At 46.2% G+C, this 19,210-nt stretch overlaps 1 protein-coding gene across 3 annotated transcripts in view; it reads right to left on the bottom strand.

Annotated features, from left to right (window-relative positions):
- The window catches only part of LOC140714254 (pro-neuregulin-3, membrane-bound isoform-like), a 661,105-nt gene that overhangs the window by 10,008 nt on the left and 631,887 nt on the right, over positions 1-19,210 (bottom strand). Inside the window, exons 3-5 of one of the 3 annotated variants that reach the window (XM_073025309.1) lie at positions 17,459-17,532; positions 7,250-7,273; positions 2,710-2,812 (exon numbers count right to left, since the gene is read on the bottom strand). In XM_073025309.1, the coding sequence (XP_072881410.1) occupies positions 2,710-2,812; positions 7,250-7,273; positions 17,459-17,532 (201 nt within the window). Of the gene's footprint in view, positions 1-2,709; positions 2,813-7,249; positions 7,277-17,458; positions 17,533-19,210 lie in introns of all 3 variants that reach the window. The other 2 variants (XM_073025308.1, XM_073025310.1) reach the window with 2 other exon arrangements.

Genomic DNA, 19,210 nt, shown 5'->3' with positions numbered 1-19,210 from the left:
CGTGGGAGGGAGGGTTAGATTGATCTTGGAGTCGTTAAAGGTTTAGCACAACCTCATGGGCCAAATGACCTCTAGTCTGCTGTACCATCCTGTGTTCTATGAAGAGAGTAAACATTATCTTCTGGGCCTGCGAAGAGAAGACACCACAAGGAAAACTGAGTTGGGCAAATGGTTGCAAGAGATTGGCAGTGGGAAAGGTGGCGACAGGAGGTCATCTGTGAAAGCGACTGAGGACCGTGTGCTTTAGGTAAAAGGGGCAGTACTGTCCAGGGAACCATGGGCAGCAGCCGTGATGGGAAGGCTGTCCCACTCAGTCACTTCATCGTTGCATCAAAACCCATCGGTAGAGGAGATCAGCCAATTCCCAGGGTTGGAGGAGATTGACCTCAATCCCAGTGATAGAGGGGATTTGACTGATTGCTACGGATGAAGAAGTTTGGCCAGATTTCCATGTACTGAAATGCCTGGACATGCTCCCAGGGAAAGAGTGATGGATGGCGAAGGATTGGACTGCTCCCTAGAATTGGAGAGATTGGATTAATTCCCTCAGACAAATGGAATTTGACCAATTTCCATAGGTGGAGAGACTACTTAGAGGTGATTTCCATGGATGAAGGATATTAGACACATTTCCACACAAGCGTGCAGAGCAAATAGGCAGGATAACGAGTCAGCTTTGATCTAACAAGGAGAAACTGATTTGCGTACTCTTAGTCATTCTGCAACATCTGCTCAAATTTGGTTGGCTGTACTTTCAAATCTCCAGTGATCTGGACAGGATGACAAATCAGAACCCATTAAAGATATTCACTACGACGGCCATCCTGAACGAGGTGCTACTACGGCCCGCCCTGTGTGGGTGTGTGGCCTCTAGAGCGCAGAATTTGTGCTCCAAGTCCTTCAAGCCCAGGGTGAAAATACTTTGCAAGTGACCACAGTCGTTATTGTCCTGTGTGCGGAGCAAATCAGCTTTGAAATACCGTTGTCTTTCCAGAGAGCCGCCGCCTTTCGTTTCAATGAGGAGTTTTACTACTGCAGTAACCTGCACGCCAATGTTTTAATTAAATTTAATTATCTTTCTCCCTGTTATTGCATCCAACTGTAAAACTGATTATGACAGCAGCTTCGATAGATGGCCAGGCCTAAACAGAAATGAGTTTGTCAGAGCCATGATTTCAAGAGAACTCTGCCTATGATCTGATAGTTTATCAACTAAATGGCTTGGATTTTCAAAATTAATAGTGCAGGTACTGCATTCATTCTGGTCTTGGGCACGAGGAAAAGTCCCGGAATGGAGCAGGCAACTTAGAATATCTCTAGACTCAGCCAAGGAGCAGCAGCTACACTGAGATTGGCGAGGGAAAATTCTCAAAGATACGTGTGACTCTGTGTATCAGGGTGAGACTGTCGTGAGCCCTGAGGCTTGCCGTAGAGTACTGAGCTTCTAGGGTTTTGAGCACCTGTAATCAGTACCTTAACTGGAGTTGATAAGCCCTTGTGTTTTTGGTTTGATCTCGTCAAGTTACTTGTTTTCCCGCAGTCTAGGATTATTTAAAGAGGGCTCTCATTCAGTGCCTGAGTGTGGTCATTGTGTTGGAGAGAAGGAATTGTCTCGCCGTGTCACTCAGTCGCTCCTCAGAGGCTCCGTTGGTATTCCGATGTTTAACCTCTTGCTCCCCTCTCTTCCTGGGGATCCTGCTGTCGCTCCGTACCTGGGTCCAGTCCTTCGTGAGTCACGACAGAAACAGTGCGGACAAAGATCGGGTGAGGGCTCAGTGGTAGCCCACACTAGACGGAAAGTCACTATCCATTGAGCTTGTACTCCAGTGGGTGTCACAGTGTGTGGAACTCACTGTCCATTGAGAAATCTCTTCCCTAAGGCGAGTCAGGGTCTCCGGGATCCACATCCAGACTCGTTCGAAAATGCAGAAATATACGAAGCTGCATGAGAAGTCATGGGCACACCAGCAGGAGGTGCCACCTCGAGTTGGCTGCATCTATCATCAAAGATCCCCACCATCTGGGCCATGCCACCTTCGCACAGCTACCAGCAGGCAGGAAGTACCAAAACCTGAAGTCCCACACCACCAGGTTCAAGAACAGCTACTTCCCTTCAACCATTCAGTTCTTGAACGAATGGGAAAATCCCCAATCTCTTCATTACAGCTGCATTATTGCAGGAAAATAGACTTTCTTCTAACTGTGTCCTTTTAAAAAAATATGTATAATTAGTGCTTTTCTAATGAATGCTCCTAGTATGGTGCTTTGTGCATGTGATACTGCTGCAGGAAAGCTATTTATTGCTCCTGTACATACATGTACTTGGGTATATGCCTAGAAACTCAACACTGACCTTGCTGTCCCAATGAGGGCCAGTGTTTTGTGTCTAGAACTGACTCATGATAGCTGCTTAGTCGTCCCCCTGACAGTGGAGGGCTCCTTCTGTATGATAATTTCTTTGCCCATCTCCAACCTCGACATCCCCTTTGTATTGCACCGGGAGTGCCAGCCTATGTTCGGAGCTCTGGGTCCTGGGGTGGGACCTGAACTCACAGCCTTTGGACTGAGCCTAGAGACCGGGCTCCCCATGAGCAAGGGACCATACTATAACAAAAAATCACTTGGCAGCTGAGGAAGGAAGCTATGCTGGACCTATCCGAGGGTGAGGGAAATGTTAAAAGTGACAGAAATTCGGTGGATAGGTCTTACTTTGTTTTAAAGTAAAGAACCACGCAGAGCATCCCGACCACCGTCAGTCCGATCGTGATGCAGGTTATTGACATGATCTGTCGCTGGTACATATCTTCGCTTTCTGTGGGTACAAACACAGGCAGGAAGACTCGACATTAGTCACACTGGTCTGTATGTGCTCGCGGTCATGTACGTCTGCCTGTAGGTACATGATTTCACAAGAAGTCCATTAACATGGCTGTTTCGTGTGGATTCACGTTTGCATTTCTGTTTGTATGAGTGCACATTTGTATGTGTGTACTTGCACGTGTGTGTGTAAATGCAGATGTGTATACATGTGTATGTCTCTGTATGCGCGTGTGTGCACATGTATATATGCGAATCTTCTTGCGTTCTTTTGTGTGTCTGTATATATGTGTGTGTACATGCAGGTGTGACTGCATGTGTTTGTACGTGTGTGCGTGCATGTATGTTTGTGTGATTGATGGGCCAATCTCTCCAACCTGAAGCTTCATCTTTTGCTTATTGCAAGGTTTAAAAGCATCATAAGGAATCTCCTCAGGGATTATTCCCATTTGCGGTGTCCTGGCAATCCGTGGATGTAACCTGGGGGCTGATGGATTGAGAGAATGGGCTCAATCTCTTCAACCTCTAACCTCAGCGAAAGGGGTCTCTTGATAAAAATCACACATCCACTAAAAGCAAAGCTGGGCCTTTATTCAGTGTTGCCCTGTGGGTTCAATGCGAGATCAGGCAAACTCTGGGCTTTGATGGGGTTACAAGGTCAGGCCAGGAGGTGAGCCAATGTCCTGGGGGGACCCAGAACTGAGCCATGTAATCAGGGTCCAGGTTAGGACGGGAGTTTGCACATTCCCACTGTGATCAGGGGTTTCCCCAGAAGCCCGGCTTTCCTCCCACCTTCCAATAATGTGGAGAAAATCTGCAGATGCTCGAAAACCAAAGCAACATGCACAAAATGCTGGAGGAGCTCAGCATGTCAGGTAGCATCTATGGAAATGAATAAACGTTTTGAGCCAAAGCCTTTCTTCAGGACTGGAAAGAAAGGGGGAAGACACCAGAATAAAAAGGGGGCAGGGGAAGGAGGATGGCTGGAAGGTGATAGGTGAAGGGTTGGAGAGGAAGGAATCTGATAGGAGAGGAGAGAGTGGACCATTGGAGAAAGGGTGGGAGGAGGGAACCAAGGGGAACATGATAGACAGGTGAGAAGAGGAGGAGGAGGCCACAGTGGAGAATAGAAGAGGGGAGAATAGGGAAAAAGTGGAACTTCCCGGTGGCCAAACATTTTAATTCTGATTCCCATTCCCGTTCTGACATGTCGGTCTTGTACCACGATGAGGCCACCTCATTGTGAAGGAGCAACATCATAGATTCTGTATGGTTAGCCTCTAGCTGGATGACATGAATACCAATTTCTCCTTCTGGTATATAAAAACAACCCCTCTCCCTCCCCTCCTCTTTCCAGTCCTGAAGAAGTGTCTCGGACCAAAACGTCGGCTGCTTATCCATTTCCATAGATGCCCGCTGCCCTGCTGAGTTCCTGCAACATTTTATGTGTGTTGCCTTGGGAGGTATGTTAGTTGCCCCTGGTGTGAAGGTGTGCAGAATAATCCAGGGTAGATGATGGGAATGTGAGAAGAATGAAATAGGATTGGTGTAAATGACTGCTTGATAGTTGGCACAGATTTGATGGGCTGAAGGGCCTGTTTCTATACTGTATAATTCTGTGACTCGGAGACAACTGGATGACAAAGGGTGACAAAGCTTGATAACAAAGAGAGGGAATCAGGGTGAATAAAGGGGCAGAACCAAAAGATAATATTAGAGGGGCAAAGAGTCAGTGCAGGAATAAATTAGCAGTTTGCATAAAGAGGCATTCAAATCTGCAGCAGCATAATCAATCAATGGTTTATCAGATGGTGGTAGTGGTGATTAGGGACTAAAATTCTGATCTATTAGAGGAAGCAGAGGAGTTGTTGAGATAAATACTAAATGTTATTTTACACTTCTGTTCACTCTAAGGATTGCAAATGTAACACAGAGAAGGACAGAGATTAACCTAGTAATCACAGGGTGGACGGCTTAAAATGAATAATTGCAAGCTTTCAGAAATATTAATCTGTGTAACAGTTAATTACCGCCGTGTAAGCACACACTAATGAAGGGGAGGGGACAGATATATGTGGTGGCCAAATACTGACTGCTGACTGGTCACAGACAAAGCTGATGCAGATTCTAGCCTTTGTGTATATGTGGTTCCAGAGGCATCAGATCAGATGCTCGTTAGCAAAACTGAAGCCCTGGGAATGAAAGGAGCACGGGTATAATACTGGCTTTGCAACTGGAATTGGGGAATGATCATTGTCAGTTGCTTTCTCAGGTTGGGAGGTTGGCGTTTGGCCATGTTTCAAGGCTTGGCACCTGAACCATTGCCCTATGGCATGGATCAGTTAAATCTGGGCGTGCAGGGTAACCACTCCAAAATTTGCTGAAGGACCAAAGCTCGATAGTGTGGTAAAGAGTGAGGAAGATGGTGAGGCGCAGTAGGCCATGGAGCAGGTTCTGGTAAATGATGGTCACCATGGAAATGGTAGGCTGAAGGGCCCAAGTGTGTGCTGTAGGACTCTGTGACAGTGATTTCCAGAGAGTGCAGGTGGAAGGGACGAATGTGATAAGAGAACTTTAATGCTGTGGTGTGAACCCGTGTGGGGATAAATACCAGAAACCCAGATGGTACATTTCCAAGTAGGCAGCAGAACCAGCGGCCTGGGAGTGCTTCTGCTCAAATCTTTGAACTGTGGAGTGAGGCTATAAAGTGAATGGATACAGCGCTTTGGGACCAGTGATGTGGAGAGTAGAGGGACACTAATTGTTCTGGGCAAGGTAAAAGGGAGATTTGATATAGTTTCTTTTCAAACTCAGGAAGTATTTCAAAAAGCTGTCTGCAGAGGCTGAAGGGCTGTTCACAGACAGGTGCAGGTTAAAGATGACCAATAAAATAACCTGAGACAATAGGAAGTACAATTATTTCAGCGAGTAAGTGGTTGGGATGTGATACCAACAGTGATTGACCAATGGATTTATACGCAATGGAAACCTTTGAAAGGGATTTGAATAAACACTTGGAGAAAAAGTAGCAGCCACACAAAAAGCTGGGGTCAGGATGGGGTCAGAGTGTGAGTTCACTGAAGTTGGGGTCAGTGTTGCTGAAGGGTTGGTGTCAGGGGACAGAGTGTGGGTTCAGGGTTGTTGAAGGGTCGGTGTGAGGGGTCAGTGTGGGTTCAGTGAAATTGGGGTCAGTGTTGGGGTTGGTGCGAGGGGTCAGAGTGTGGGCTCAAAGTTGGTGAAGTGTCAGTGTGTGTGTTCAGTGAATTTGGGGTCAGTGTGTGGGGTCAGAGTGCAGGTTCGGTACTTTTGGGGTTGGTGTGTCGAGTCAGAGTGTGAGTTTAGTGTTGGTGGAGGGCTGAGGTCTGGGGTCAGAGTATGTGGTCAGTGTATGGGATCAGAGTGTGGGTTCAAAGTTGGTGAAACGCTGGTGGGTGGGGTCAGAGTGCGGGTTCAGATCTGGTGACGGGTCAGAGTGTGGGGTCAGTGTTTGGGTTCTGTGTTGGTGAAGGGTCAGTGGGTGCAGTCAAGAGTGTGTGTTCAGTGAATTTGGGGCCATTGTGTTGTTTAAGTATGGGCGAAGGGTCGGTGTGTGGGGTCAGAATGTGTGTTCAGTGTTGATGCTGAAGGGTCGGCCAATCTGGATGTCAGGGAAATGTTGATGATGTTGAGTCTGCGATTACTTGACTGATTTATCGAAGCTTTAAACTAATCTTCTGCAGAAATTCTCAGCCTCAATAGGCAGAAACACCACTTGAGTCTCCTGCCATGGAGCCTTGTGAAAAATCTCTGGCCTCTGGTATGGAGATGCCATTTTCCTGGTGGACTCTGTGCCTGTGAATGTACGACTGATACCTCTACTATCCAATTCAGAGGACTGTTGAAATCCTCCCTCGTGACTCCATCAAACTCCCGAAACCCAACATCAAGGCATGGAAGTGTCAATGCCGTGAGTGGATTGACACGGACACACTGCGTGGGAGACAGGAAAGGAGTGATGAATGGCAACAAAACATGAAATCGGCAGAACCGGGACAGGGTCCGTGTCGGATTGAATGCTCATCGACATTGCCCTTTCTGAAGCCAACACTCACAAAGCTTCAGAGAGAGAGGGAATCCCACCAGCTGATAGAGTTTGGGGCAGAGCACGCAGATGGACAGCTCGGGGAGGGGCACTCATCACACCAGACTAATGTTGGATGAGCAACACAGCCGGACGCTGACTCAGATGGAGACACGGGCCGAATCGAGGCAGGAAGATGGAGCAGAGCAAGCAAGGACAGAGGTAACAGGGAGACGGGAGCATGCACACAGAGATGCAGCCACTCAGATAACAACACAGACAAAAACCTGGAGAAATACAACGGGAGAAAGCAGCAAATCAGAGGATTGACATGCACACAGAGAGAGTACATCTAGAGCTGAGAGTCCATACCCATGAATTCTATTCCCAGATGTTCTGCTGTTTTGAGATATTTCAGGGAGAGGGTAGGGAAGAGGAAGGAAAAGAAAGGGAAAGAGAGAGAAAGAGAGAGATGGAGACAATGTCAGCGATCCACACAACTTGCAACTGTTGGCTGAGAGTTCATTGCACAATTCCAGAAATTGGGATTTATCAAGTCCTCAACATCTTGTTACCACAGAATCACCTCATTTCCCATCAGTGGCTGACAGTAAAGACACAGAATCATTGGGGCCTCATCGAGCAGAGATGTGATTAATTGATGAGATGACCCTCAGAATTGATCTGCTGTTTTTTTTAAAAATCCACAATAATGCATTTACCTGCACAGTTTTCAAGCCTCACTTTCCACAATAGCTTCATGTGACCTGTAGAAGAGGAGGATTTTCCCTTCCATCAGTGCCTCTTGCACTAATCATTGCTCCATCCTTTACCACAGCGGACCTGAGGATGGTGGGAAGGGTAGGCAGAATGTACCTTTGTTGGCGAAATAGCAGGAAGCTCCCTGTTCACCTGCAGACCAAGCTCAGAGAAAGACAATCTGCACTGTCAGTTACCCCACTGCCTCCAATGCACTGACCACTCTACTCTGGGAAACCTGATGGTTACTGATAAATGAGACAGAAGCTTAGACACCAATAGGCATGGAATATCCTTTTCCTAATGGGGCAGAGCCTCTCTAGGCTTTTGTGTTGTGATGGAACTTACATTTGCTGCGCCTCAGCCCTATTCCACAGAAGGGGGTGAAAATCTCCAAACAGCGTTCTGTGTGGGTGATGGGGGAGCTGGTGCTTGAGAGAGTGTGTGTGTGTGTGTGTTTGCATTTGTGTACATTTTAGTGTGTGTATGAGTGTGTGTCCACTTGTGTTTGTGCAAGTGTGGGTGAGTGGTACGTGTTTGTGATGGAGGAGCTGGTGTCTGAGAGTGCGGTGTGCATGTCTGTGTCTGTGTGTTGTTTTATTTGTGTATGTGTGTGACACAAATGGGATTCTGGAGTGTAAGAGTGAAGTGTTGGGACAGGACCTAAGAGGTGTGATTACACTGCCGTCAGTACCCTCTAGTGGCTGTTGATGACAACACAAACTTAACACTTAAGAGAAGCAACTGTCAAAAAGCACTTCACTTTGACTGCTGTTCTGATCAATGATGAGGGTGACAGCGGATGAGTTAGAAGCGTTGCTGCTCGTTTGAGAGGCTTGGAGTTTTTTTCTGGGATCTGTGGAGCAGCAGAGTTACTGAGGAGGATTTAGTGAATCCGTTTTCTCGTACCGGGCTGGATTGTGGCCACACAGTCTGGGTCACATCGGCCTCGACATTCCCAGCAGCTCCACTCAATCATGCATTGCGGACATCAAAAGAACGAAACTTTGCTCTTGCAAACAAGTTGTGGAAGGGAAGATATCGCCCATTCTCTGGACTTTCGAGCACACAAGCAGGTAAAATCAGAATCAGTTCCGAAATCACTGACATCATTTTCAGGCTGACTTCCTCCCACACCAGACACAAAACATGCAAAGTGTTGGCTAAGGCAGTTAAACATCTCGAGTCCCACTGGGTGGCACGAAGACACAGAAATGAAACTGCAGACGCTGTGGCAGATTTCGGTGGAGCGTTGAACACAGTGGGCACTGGATAACTTTGGAAAGAACATCTCACTGTTGAGGAATCCATGGAGAGTGCATTTGAAAGAAGTTTCTCTGTGATAAATGACCCAAGCCTGTGAACTCTGGCATGAAGCACACGGGCTACAGGCATGTGGGAACGACACCTCTGTGTATCACCAGCTTGTAAATATGCAGCCATTCCTTCACACTTGCTGAGTCCAAACCCTGGGGCTCCCTACCCAATGGTACCATCGCTGCTGTGGCAATTACCACCACATAAGCTCAGGCAATAAATATTGGCCTTGCCTGTCTGAACATAAATAATTAAAATCCCGGATTTTTAGGAAAATCTCATATATTCCTGGAGTAGTGTGCACAAGATAAGTACGATAAGTGCTAATGTCACGCCCGTGGCCCCCTCCTTTTTGAGAATGGCAGGATCGCTATTGATTCGAGTCAGGAGACCCAGGAAATGAGAGAAAGACATGCAGAATCCACAAAGAGTTTGGAATGTGTCCTGGCCTCCGAAAGGCGGAACCATTGATAACGGCTATTGTCTCTTGGAGACGGACTTGTGTATTGAATCCTGTACGATGCATCGAAGCCCCCAGGCAATGAACCGAGGGGGGGGGTTGGTGGAGGGATTGCATCATCCCACCCTGATTGACATCTGAGACCCTGTGAGTCAGGATAAAAGAGGATCTGAGGAACAGCCCCTTCAGACGCACCAGAAGAAACGCTAACGATCCCGTAATAGCAAAAACCAGGGGGGGAAAGGCCACGTGCGTCCGTTTCCATTTGCCCCGGAGTCTGTGGGCCTTTACCACGGGAGAACGGTTTTTAGCTAACAACGGGGAAATCAACTCCCAACGACTCTCAAAGGATTGACATCATAAAAGGAATGGGCAAGTTTTAACCCGCCTTTCTCTCCAACCAAAAAGCTGCAGCTTGAATGAACTACAGTGACTTTTATATTTCCATCGGACAATACATTATCCCCTAGACAACGATAGAGCTATTACTTATTGATGATTATTACACCCGCGCTTTTAGATTTAGTATTGACGAAGTATATTATCTGTATGTTTGCATTGATATTATTTTGTGTATTTTTATCAATAAATACTGTTAAAAATAGTACCATCAGACTTCAACGGAACTCTCTATCTTTGCTGGTAAGTGACCCAGTTACGGGGTACGTAACAATTGGGGGCTCATCCGGGATTTGACATCAAATTGGGAGGCCAGTGAATCGGGCTTGTAAGTCCAAACTTGGATCTGGTTATGCAGGTAGCCAGACGGGAAACCAGCAAAGATGGACTTGGGTGAATTTATAGAAAACCCGACTCTGGAAGCGTTAGAGGCGGCCACCAAATCAGACTTGATAAATTTGGCGAAGGGGTTAAACCTCGCAGAGGTGAGGTTGTCAATGAAAAAGCGGGAGGTGCGAAGGGCAATAACTCAGTATTATATTGGGAAGAATGTGTTTGCAGCTGAGGTATTGGAAAATATCCCTGAAAAGGTACCAGCTAGTGGGACGGCTCAGTTAGAGTTAGAGAAAGAAAGAGCCGAGAGAGAGAGAGAGAGAAAGAGAGGGAAAGAGCTAAGAAGGAGAAAGAAAGGGCCGAGAGAGAAAGGGAGCATGCGCTCCAGCTAAAGGAGTTAGAGGTGAAACGGGAGCAGGAAAGAGCTGAGAAACAAAGAGAGCACGAAATTCAGTTAAAACAGCTGGAAGCACCTGAGAAGGAGAAAGAAGGAGCCGAGAGAGAGCGAGAGAGAAAGAGAGGGAAAGAGCTGAGAAGGAGAAAGAAAGAGCCGAGAGAGAGAGAGAGAGAGAGAGAGAAAGAGAGGGAAAGAGCTGAGAAAGAGAAGGAAAGGGCCGAGAAGGAGAGGGAGGCAGAGAAACAGAGGAAACATGACTTGGAGATGGAGAAGTTAAGGCAAGAGCAACGAGTTCAGGGGTCAGACCGAGAGGAGCGGTTTAATGTTAGTCGGGAGTTGAGGTTAGTACCTCCGTTCGAGGAGACGGATGTTGATAGTTATTTCTTGCTTTTTGAAAAGGTGGCAGTGAATCAGAAGTGGCCCAGAGATCAGTGGGTGGCGTTGTTACAAGGTGTGTTAAAAGGGAAGGCACAGCGGGCATATACGGCATTGTCCATGGAGGAGGAAGAGGAGGAGAGTTATGACAAAGTAAAGGCGGCCATTCTCCGGAGTTATGAGTTAGTACCTGAAGCGTATAGACAAAAGTTCAGAAATTTAAAGAAAGGGTGGAATCAGACATATACCGAATTTGCCTATGAGAAGGGTGTGCTCTTGGACCGTTGGTGCACAGCAGAGATAGTGGAAGAGGATTTTTGGCGTCTCAGGGAGTTAATTCTGATTGAGGAATTTAAAGGTTGTGTTTCGGAGGATATCCGGATGTATTTGAATGAGAAACCGAATAAGTCCATCTCAGAATTTGCTAGGTTCGTAGATGAATATGCCCTAACCCACAAGTCAAAGTTTTCCTCGAATAAAAGTTCCCAGAGAGACCATGGGAACGATAGAGAAAGTCCGCCGGCTGAGGCAGAGGTCCCGCCGGGAGCTAGTGGTAAGGTTGGGGAGGAGAGGCAGGATGGCCAGAGATTTCCGGGCTTGACCTGTTTTAATTGTGGAAAGGGGGGACATATTGCATCTAGGTGCTTTGCTCCGAGGAAGGAGACAGGAAGAGGGAAAGCAGCAGTCCCTATCGGATGTGCCATGGTAATCAGTAAATCGACAAGAAATCCCCGAGTAGACAGAGTACGAGAAGGGTCTGAGACTTGTATGTCAAATGGAACCGTGTCTGTGAGGGAGGGAGGTACACCAGTTCCAGTACGGATCTGGAGAGACAAGGGTGCTGAACTGTCATTGATTAGCAGTAAGGTACTAGATTTTGGTCGCAAGACGGGAGTGGTAGCTGTGAAAGGAATAGGAAAAGGGACAGAAATGGTGCCCTTGCATAAGATCATTATGAATTGCGAGCTAGTCTCTGGACCAGTTGAAATGGGGGTGCGATCAGAATTCCCGAGAACTGACGCGGACGTCCTTCTGGGTAACGATTTAGCCGGTGGTAAGGTTTGGTCAGCAATGACGCTGACGAGCCGGCCGGTGGAGGTCCCGCCCCTAGATTCCAAGATCTATCCCGCATGCGCGGTCACTCACAGCATGTCGAGAAAGGCAGCTGAGAATGAGAGCAGTTTAAATCTGGCCAGTATCGATTTGGCCGAGACGTTTTTACCGACCCTGTACCACGAGGGTTTGGAGGGTGGTAAAACAGAGAGTAGTAAAGTGAAAGAGAGTAAGGGAGAGGAGGTAGCCCTTACCTTAGCGAGGAGTGAAGTGCTAGAGGCACGAAATGAAGATGAGAAACAGGTAAAGCTGTTAAAAGGTCCAGGGTTGGACATGGATGATCTGTCTGGCTTTGCAGAACTGTATGAAGAAGTGGAACGTTCTAAAGGTGTTCCCGATAATGAAATCAGGGCAGTCCCAGATGAAAGGATGCCATTACCTTGAAGAAGTCTGCTGGGTTGGCAGATGAGGTTGTTTCAGCCCGCGGGGTTGAGTTTACTCCGGAAGGGAGTTGCCCAGAGAGCAGCTGGGAGAATCAGGGGAATTTAGAATTTGGACTGGGTACGGGTATTGAAAGCCTGGAAGAGGCAAATGTCCCGTTTGAGTGTGTCCAAGATGTGGATGCACGTGGTACTGAACCTAGTAATGAAGCTCAGAAAAAGGCTGAGGTATTTGATTCAGTTGAAAAGGAATGCAGTCCCTGTGGGTCAGATAGACTTGGTTCAGTGAAGAAAGGGTTAACCTCGGTAAGTGGGAAGTGAGAGTTCCCAGGTGTTTGAGCTCGAAGAGGTGTTAAAGGTTAGCGAGGAGATAGCGGGTGGTGAAGTGACCATTATTATTGCAGGAAAAGGGAAAAGTGTGGTTTCCAAATCGAATGAAGAAAGTTTAAAGTCTGAATTGATATTAGAAACAGCCACCAGGCTACAGGGACAAAGGCTTGGTACCACGGCACCTGTGGATCCATTACAGATTGAGTTGGACGGTAAAGGGACCCCACACGCTATTGTTATTCCAGAGTGTGGTGTGAAACCGCAGAATTCGAAATGCTGTTTGAACAAAGAGGGATCGCTGGTATCGAGACCCACTAGCCTCAGGGGTCCTGAAGAGAAAACTAGCAACTTGAGTAAAATTAAGGAATTGGGTGGAAATTCGGGAAATGGGCTAAGTTTGGAACACATTGTTGATAAAATCACTCCTATGGAAGGAACGGATAAAAGCCTATTTCGCCAGGGTGCACCAGCCCCCCACGTGGGAAGTAACCGGAAAAGAGGCGAGGGTTAATGGGGACGCCATTTTTAAATAGCAGAAACCGGTTTTAAGGGATTTCGACAAAGCCTGTGAATAATAAAAGATAACCCCCATGGAAGCCTGCCTGTTAAGTTTGAAAGCAACATAAAGATTAGTATTTGCATGAACTTTTGTAGTATACACGTAAGCTTAAGATCACAACTCGTTAGTTTTGTTTGCTGAAGGAAAGAAAAAAATAGGTGGTTACTAAATTGGAGTCTGATGCTACAAGACTTTAGTAGGGTACAAGATGTTAAGGTATTAAAGGAAGTGACAATGTAATCGGTAACCATCTAGATACTGAATTGAATGTATAACTGTATTACTCTGTAGTGAAAGGAAAAGCTTTTGTATTGTGTTAGATTCTAAAATCCTGCAAGACTCTGTGTTACTCCGTTTTTACCGATGGTAAAAATGCGTTGAAGAAAGGGGGTGTTACGCCCGTGGCCCCCTCCTTTTTGAGAATGGCAGGATCGCTATTGATTCGAGTCAGGAGACCCAGGAAATGAGAGAAAGACATGCAGAATCCACAAAGAGTTTGGAATGTGTCCTGGCCTCTGAAAGGCGGAACCATTGATAACGGCTATTGTCTCTTGGAGATGGACTTGTGTATTGAATCCTGTACGATGCATCGAAGCCCCCAGGCAATGAACCGAGGGGGGGTTGGTGGAGGGATTGCATCATCCCACCCTGATTGACATCTGAGACCCTGTGAGTCAGGATAAAAGAGGGTCTGAGGAACAGCCCCTTCAGACGCACCAGAAGAAACGCTAGCGATCCCGTAATAGCAAAAACCGGGGGGGGGGGGAAGGCCACGTGCGTCCGTTTCCATTTGCCCCGGAGTCAGTGGGCCTTTACCACGGGAGAACGGTTTTTAGCTAACAACGGGGAAATCAACTCCCAACGACTCTCGAAGGATTGACATCATAAAAGGAATGGGCAAGTTTTAACCCGTCTTTCTCTCCAACCAAAAAGCTGCAGCTTGAATGAACTACAGTGACTTTTATATTTCCATCGGACAATACATTATCCCCTAGACAACGATAGAGCTATTACTTATTGATGATTATTACACCCGCGCTTTTAGATTTAGTATTGACGAAGTATATTATCTGTATGTTTGCATTGATATTATTTTGTGTATTTTTATCAATAAATACTGTTAAAAATAGTACCATCAGACTTCAACGGACCTCTCTATCTTTGCTGGTAAGTGACCCAGTTACGGGGTACGTAACACTAAGTATGCACAAGGTAACCAAACGGTCAACAGAAGAGCCAGCATTGCTAAGACACGGCTGATTCTTTGGTACCTGAGGACATTTCCGGAGGAAAATCTTATCCTTGTAGCGGCTCACAATGTGGATCGGATGAGTGAACACATACAAGCAGTGGCCATTTTATTAGGTACACCTTTAAACCTGCAAATATCTGAGCAGCCAATCATGTGGCAGCAACTCAATGCATAAAAGCATGCAGACATGGTCAAGAGTTTCAGTTGATGTTCAGACCAAACATCAGAATTAGGAAGAAATGTGATCTAAGTGACTTTGACTGTGCAATGATAGTTGGTGCCAGATGGGGCAGTTTGAGTATCTCAGGAACTGCTGATCTCCTGGGATTTTCATGCATAGTTGTCTCTAGAATTTACAAAGAATGGTGCAAGAAATGAAAAGCACCCAGTGAGCAGCGGTCCTGTGGGTGAAAATGCCTTGTTAATGGGAGATCATGGAGGAGAACGGCCAGACAACGGTGCAAGCTGACAGGAAGGGGACAGTAACTCAAATAACCACACGTTACAACAGTGGTGTGCAGAAGAGCATCTCTGAATGCACAACATGTTGAACCTTGAAGTGGATGGGTTACAGCAGCAGAAGGCCATGGACATATACACAGTGGCCACTTTATAATGCAGAGGAAGTAACTAATAAAGTGGTCACTGAGTGCGGGTCCATAGGCTTAATGCCACTAATCCACCAGGCTTTCATGTGGCATAACAGCAGTTCTGGGTCTTCTCAAGAGGGCAATTACTATTCTGATCCAAGGTCTGCCAGACATTGGAAGCAATCCAGAGGAAATCTCAGTGCCTTGAAAAATAGAGCAGGAGCAAAATAAGAACCTAGAAGATGTACTTTGATGATTCTGAGGAGCCAGAGTACAGTCGGGATAAGGCAGGCATATATTTGCTGCCTCTTTCTGTCTTGCGTAGGATAGACACCATCAAGTTGAAAACCAAGATAGAGTAGGGTTGGATGCAACATGCCCAACCAGTGATGGAGTTGAAGGCCTGCTTAAGATTTCTCACCTGCCTTGGGTGTTTGCTGCTGTCTTGATGAAAATCACCGCTGACCACAGTAGAACACAGAAGTGGATAAAGCTGTGTTCTAAGAACTGAGGCTACTGCTGCTGATTTCACAGGTTCAATTCATTTTTGGTTCTGTGGGATCGCTGCTGGTCACCAAGCAGAGTTGCTGTCAGTAAAGATTGGAGTTGAGTGACTAATTAATATTGCATTAAGGTCCCTTATCAAAGCAGAGAAACAAGGCAAAGAAGATGTACAGTAAATACTGGGTATGAAATTACAAAGTCTCATGAACACTGTAATGGCCAACACATTACAATCCTTATGGACTACAAGCTTCTAGAAGCTATTTTTGGTGAATCCAAGGGGAGGCCTCTAATGGCCTCAGTCAGAGTGTAAAGATTAGTGTGAATGGTTACTGGTCACAGTGAAGGAAAATACTCAATGTCGAGGATAATACACAGACACACTGGTAACTTCTCCCAGCCCCTGGCCCAGGCTGAGCATACCTATGGGTTTTGCCTCTCCTCATACGGGAACAACGATCATGCAGGTGCTCATTCTGAGTGGAGGGGAACAGTTCCTGCAGGAGCCATTAGGAAACTGGAGATGACCTTTGTTTCGCATGCTCTCCCAGCTTATTTAAAGGACAACAGAAGCAACTTGATTAGCACTGAATCTCCTCGTTCATCGGGAGGAGTAGGATCAAGAGTGTGGACTTGTACTGTCGGGGCACACTGAATGGTTGAGCAGAAAGACCATTCAGACTGCCGAGGAGGATTAAGGAAGATGAAAAGGGGAGAAACTGAGACATAAGTTGATGATGTCACTAGTTGTGTACAATACACAACCAGAGGACAGACCCTACTGAGTTACTGATAGGCGGACATCTCAGAAAACATTTGGATCTGGTGAAGTCAGAGGTTAGCACACCCTCGTGTTACAAAGAAGCAAAACAGAAGGGACAGCATGTTGCCTGAGCTCATGGTTGCTGTTTGAAGACGATCTTGTCACCCGTGGAAGGTGCTTACCAGGACGTGCCATTGATCACAATAGACCAATTTCATCTATGGGTCTTCAGGATAACTTTCACCCAAGACCATCGGATGAACTGTGGATCGTTTCTCACTCGTAGCTGAAACGGGTGTAGTGAAGGAAGCCACACCCCTAGAGACCTTTCCTCCATGGCGATCTGTCTGTGCAACCTGTGTCGTGACACTCAAGATGAGTGGAGGAAATATGATACAGATTAAATATGAATTGAATTTGGAAATATTAGTAATATAGTTTGGTTGTGCACTTGTGACTAATTATGTATGTCTGTTTTCACCTGTATGAGGGGTAGCTTTTCTGGGAGACTTTTTTAAAACCTGATTCTACTATAATCTTGCAGTTATCTCATCATAAGCTTACTGTTATCCCACCTGGTGGTCACAGAGATGGCTTTGCACAGAGAGAAGCTCCTGATGATAGCCACTATGCACAGAATATGTTTCATTCAACATTTGCACTCCCTGAACAGCGCCACATGCTGGATAGGTTGTGTGCATGCGTGTATTGGAGTAACTGGAGCTGGTCAGCCGAACATGGTACACCATGGTGTTCACTAAGTCTCCTTCAGTAACCGTGCCAGTCTTTGTGACTCCCAAATACGAGAGTTGTTTCACTAGTGGAGAGCACACCGTCCATCTGAAAGTGCCCAGGTGACTGGCAATCCTGCATCACATGACCTCTTGTTGTTGGGATCACATGACCTCTGTACTCTCCTGTTTGGTTAATCTCAAGGCCATGAAATTCTCTGCTTTTCATTCAACTCTAAACCTTTACAGCAAAGTGTTATCTCCATAGTAACAGCTGCAATCAGAAACTCACATTGAAGGAAGAAAACATTCCACATACTTGGGTCAGATAGGATAGAGTCAGTTTTCGGCAAGTACTGGTCACACCGAACACCCTGGTATCCTTCCTTGCACCTGGGGAGAAAGCAAATGCATGAGTGATGGTGTCAGGGAATGGTGACTGTGCTCAGTCTTAAGATACTTGTCCAGGACGTTGTCAGATGGAGCCTTGAGGTAAATGTCCCACAGACAGATATAGTGTCATAGAATCATTGAGTAATATCGCAAAGCAACACGCTCTTCCACCCAACCCCTCCTTGCTGAGAAGATGGCCATCTGTTAGTCCTATTTGTTTTGATTTAGTTCCTATCTTTTTAAATCTTTCTTATCTGTGCACCTGTCTGAGTGTCTTTTAAATGTTATTGTACTGGACTCCATGACTTCCTCTGGCAGCTTGTTCCAACCTGTCTGTAAAAAAAGTTGCCCCTCAAGTGCCGTTTAAATCTTTCCCCTCTCATCTTAAATCGATATCCTCTTATGTTTGGCTTCCTTTCCTTGGGGGAAAAGACTGTGAACATTTATCCTTTCTATGCCCCGAATAATCTTATGCACCTCTTGAAGGTCTCCTCTCAGTCTCCTACATCCAAGGAATAAAGCCCGAGCCTGTCCAATCTCTCCCTTTGCCTGAATTTCAGTCAGTGGACCTCTTTCACGAGAGGACACTGCCAGGTTTGTGATGCTGGACCAGCCCGTCAGATACCCCAGCAAATGTCAATGGAAATGCAAAGGTGTCAGGTCAAAATTCCTCCCTCTGAGTCTGGCGGTTGGAATAATAGTGGGCCCTGGTCAGCCTGCAGTAAGAGATGGAAGCACATACCCGAACCCCAAAGAATTTCAGGATGTATATTGTATACATTTCCCTGACATCAAATGTACCGATTGAACCTACTGAAACCAGACCCTGTGTTATGATGAGACCCAGAAGCAAAGTGTGGATTTTGCAATCCACTCTCCAGCAAGGATTAAGACCTTGTGATTAATTCTGAACGCAGCTTGGGGACTACAAACAAGATAAACTGACTGTGATAGTGGAAGGTATTTTAGTTATACAGTGAATTTATCCGATAATTAATTTAGAGACTGAGAAACTCGAGTGAAAGAAGCTCTATTCTCCACCTAATCTGTGTTACACAGACTCGGGGAGTGCTTGATGGCAAAGAAGGAGCCTTACTCTGCACTGGTAATCTCATAAAACTCACCCGCTCCTGGTGATCAATCCAATTAATCTTTGCTGAAATGTTTACCACACAGCTGCATCATTTCTTACACAATACCCAAATTTCATCCCACCATACCCAATAAAACTGAGACATACTTCAATATTCAATTGCCCTCACAAAAAGGGAATTGTTCTGTTAGCTTCCCTCACTACTTGATCCTTTTGAGAATCCTGCACTAGACCAAAATCCTTCTCTATCTATCACTGAGCACAGGAATTCCTCACCATTCAGATTATACCTATTCATTTTTATTTTCACTGCCAAAATGAGAGATTTCTCATTTTCCCACATCTGACTCCATTCGCCAGCCCTTTGCCCACTTAATCTCTTTATGCCTCCTTACTTTGTCTGTGCAACCTACTTTCATTATAGCACTGAACGTAGAACATGACAGCAGAGGCCAAGCCGTTCAGCCCATAATATTGGTGCTGAACATGACGGCGAATTAATCAAAACCCTTCTGCGTGCACGTGATCCATCTTCCTTCACTCCTTGCCTATCTAACAGCCTCTTTCTGAGGAGCACTAGCGAAC

The sequence above is a fragment of the Hemitrygon akajei genome, chromosome 21, assembly GCF_048418815.1.
Source record: "Hemitrygon akajei chromosome 21, sHemAka1.3, whole genome shotgun sequence".
In the NCBI taxonomy this organism is placed as follows: domain Eukaryota; kingdom Metazoa; phylum Chordata; class Chondrichthyes; order Myliobatiformes; family Dasyatidae; genus Hemitrygon; species Hemitrygon akajei.
The sequence above is the reverse complement of the archived record's forward strand: the minus strand, read 5'-3'. Positions and strand labels throughout refer to the sequence as shown.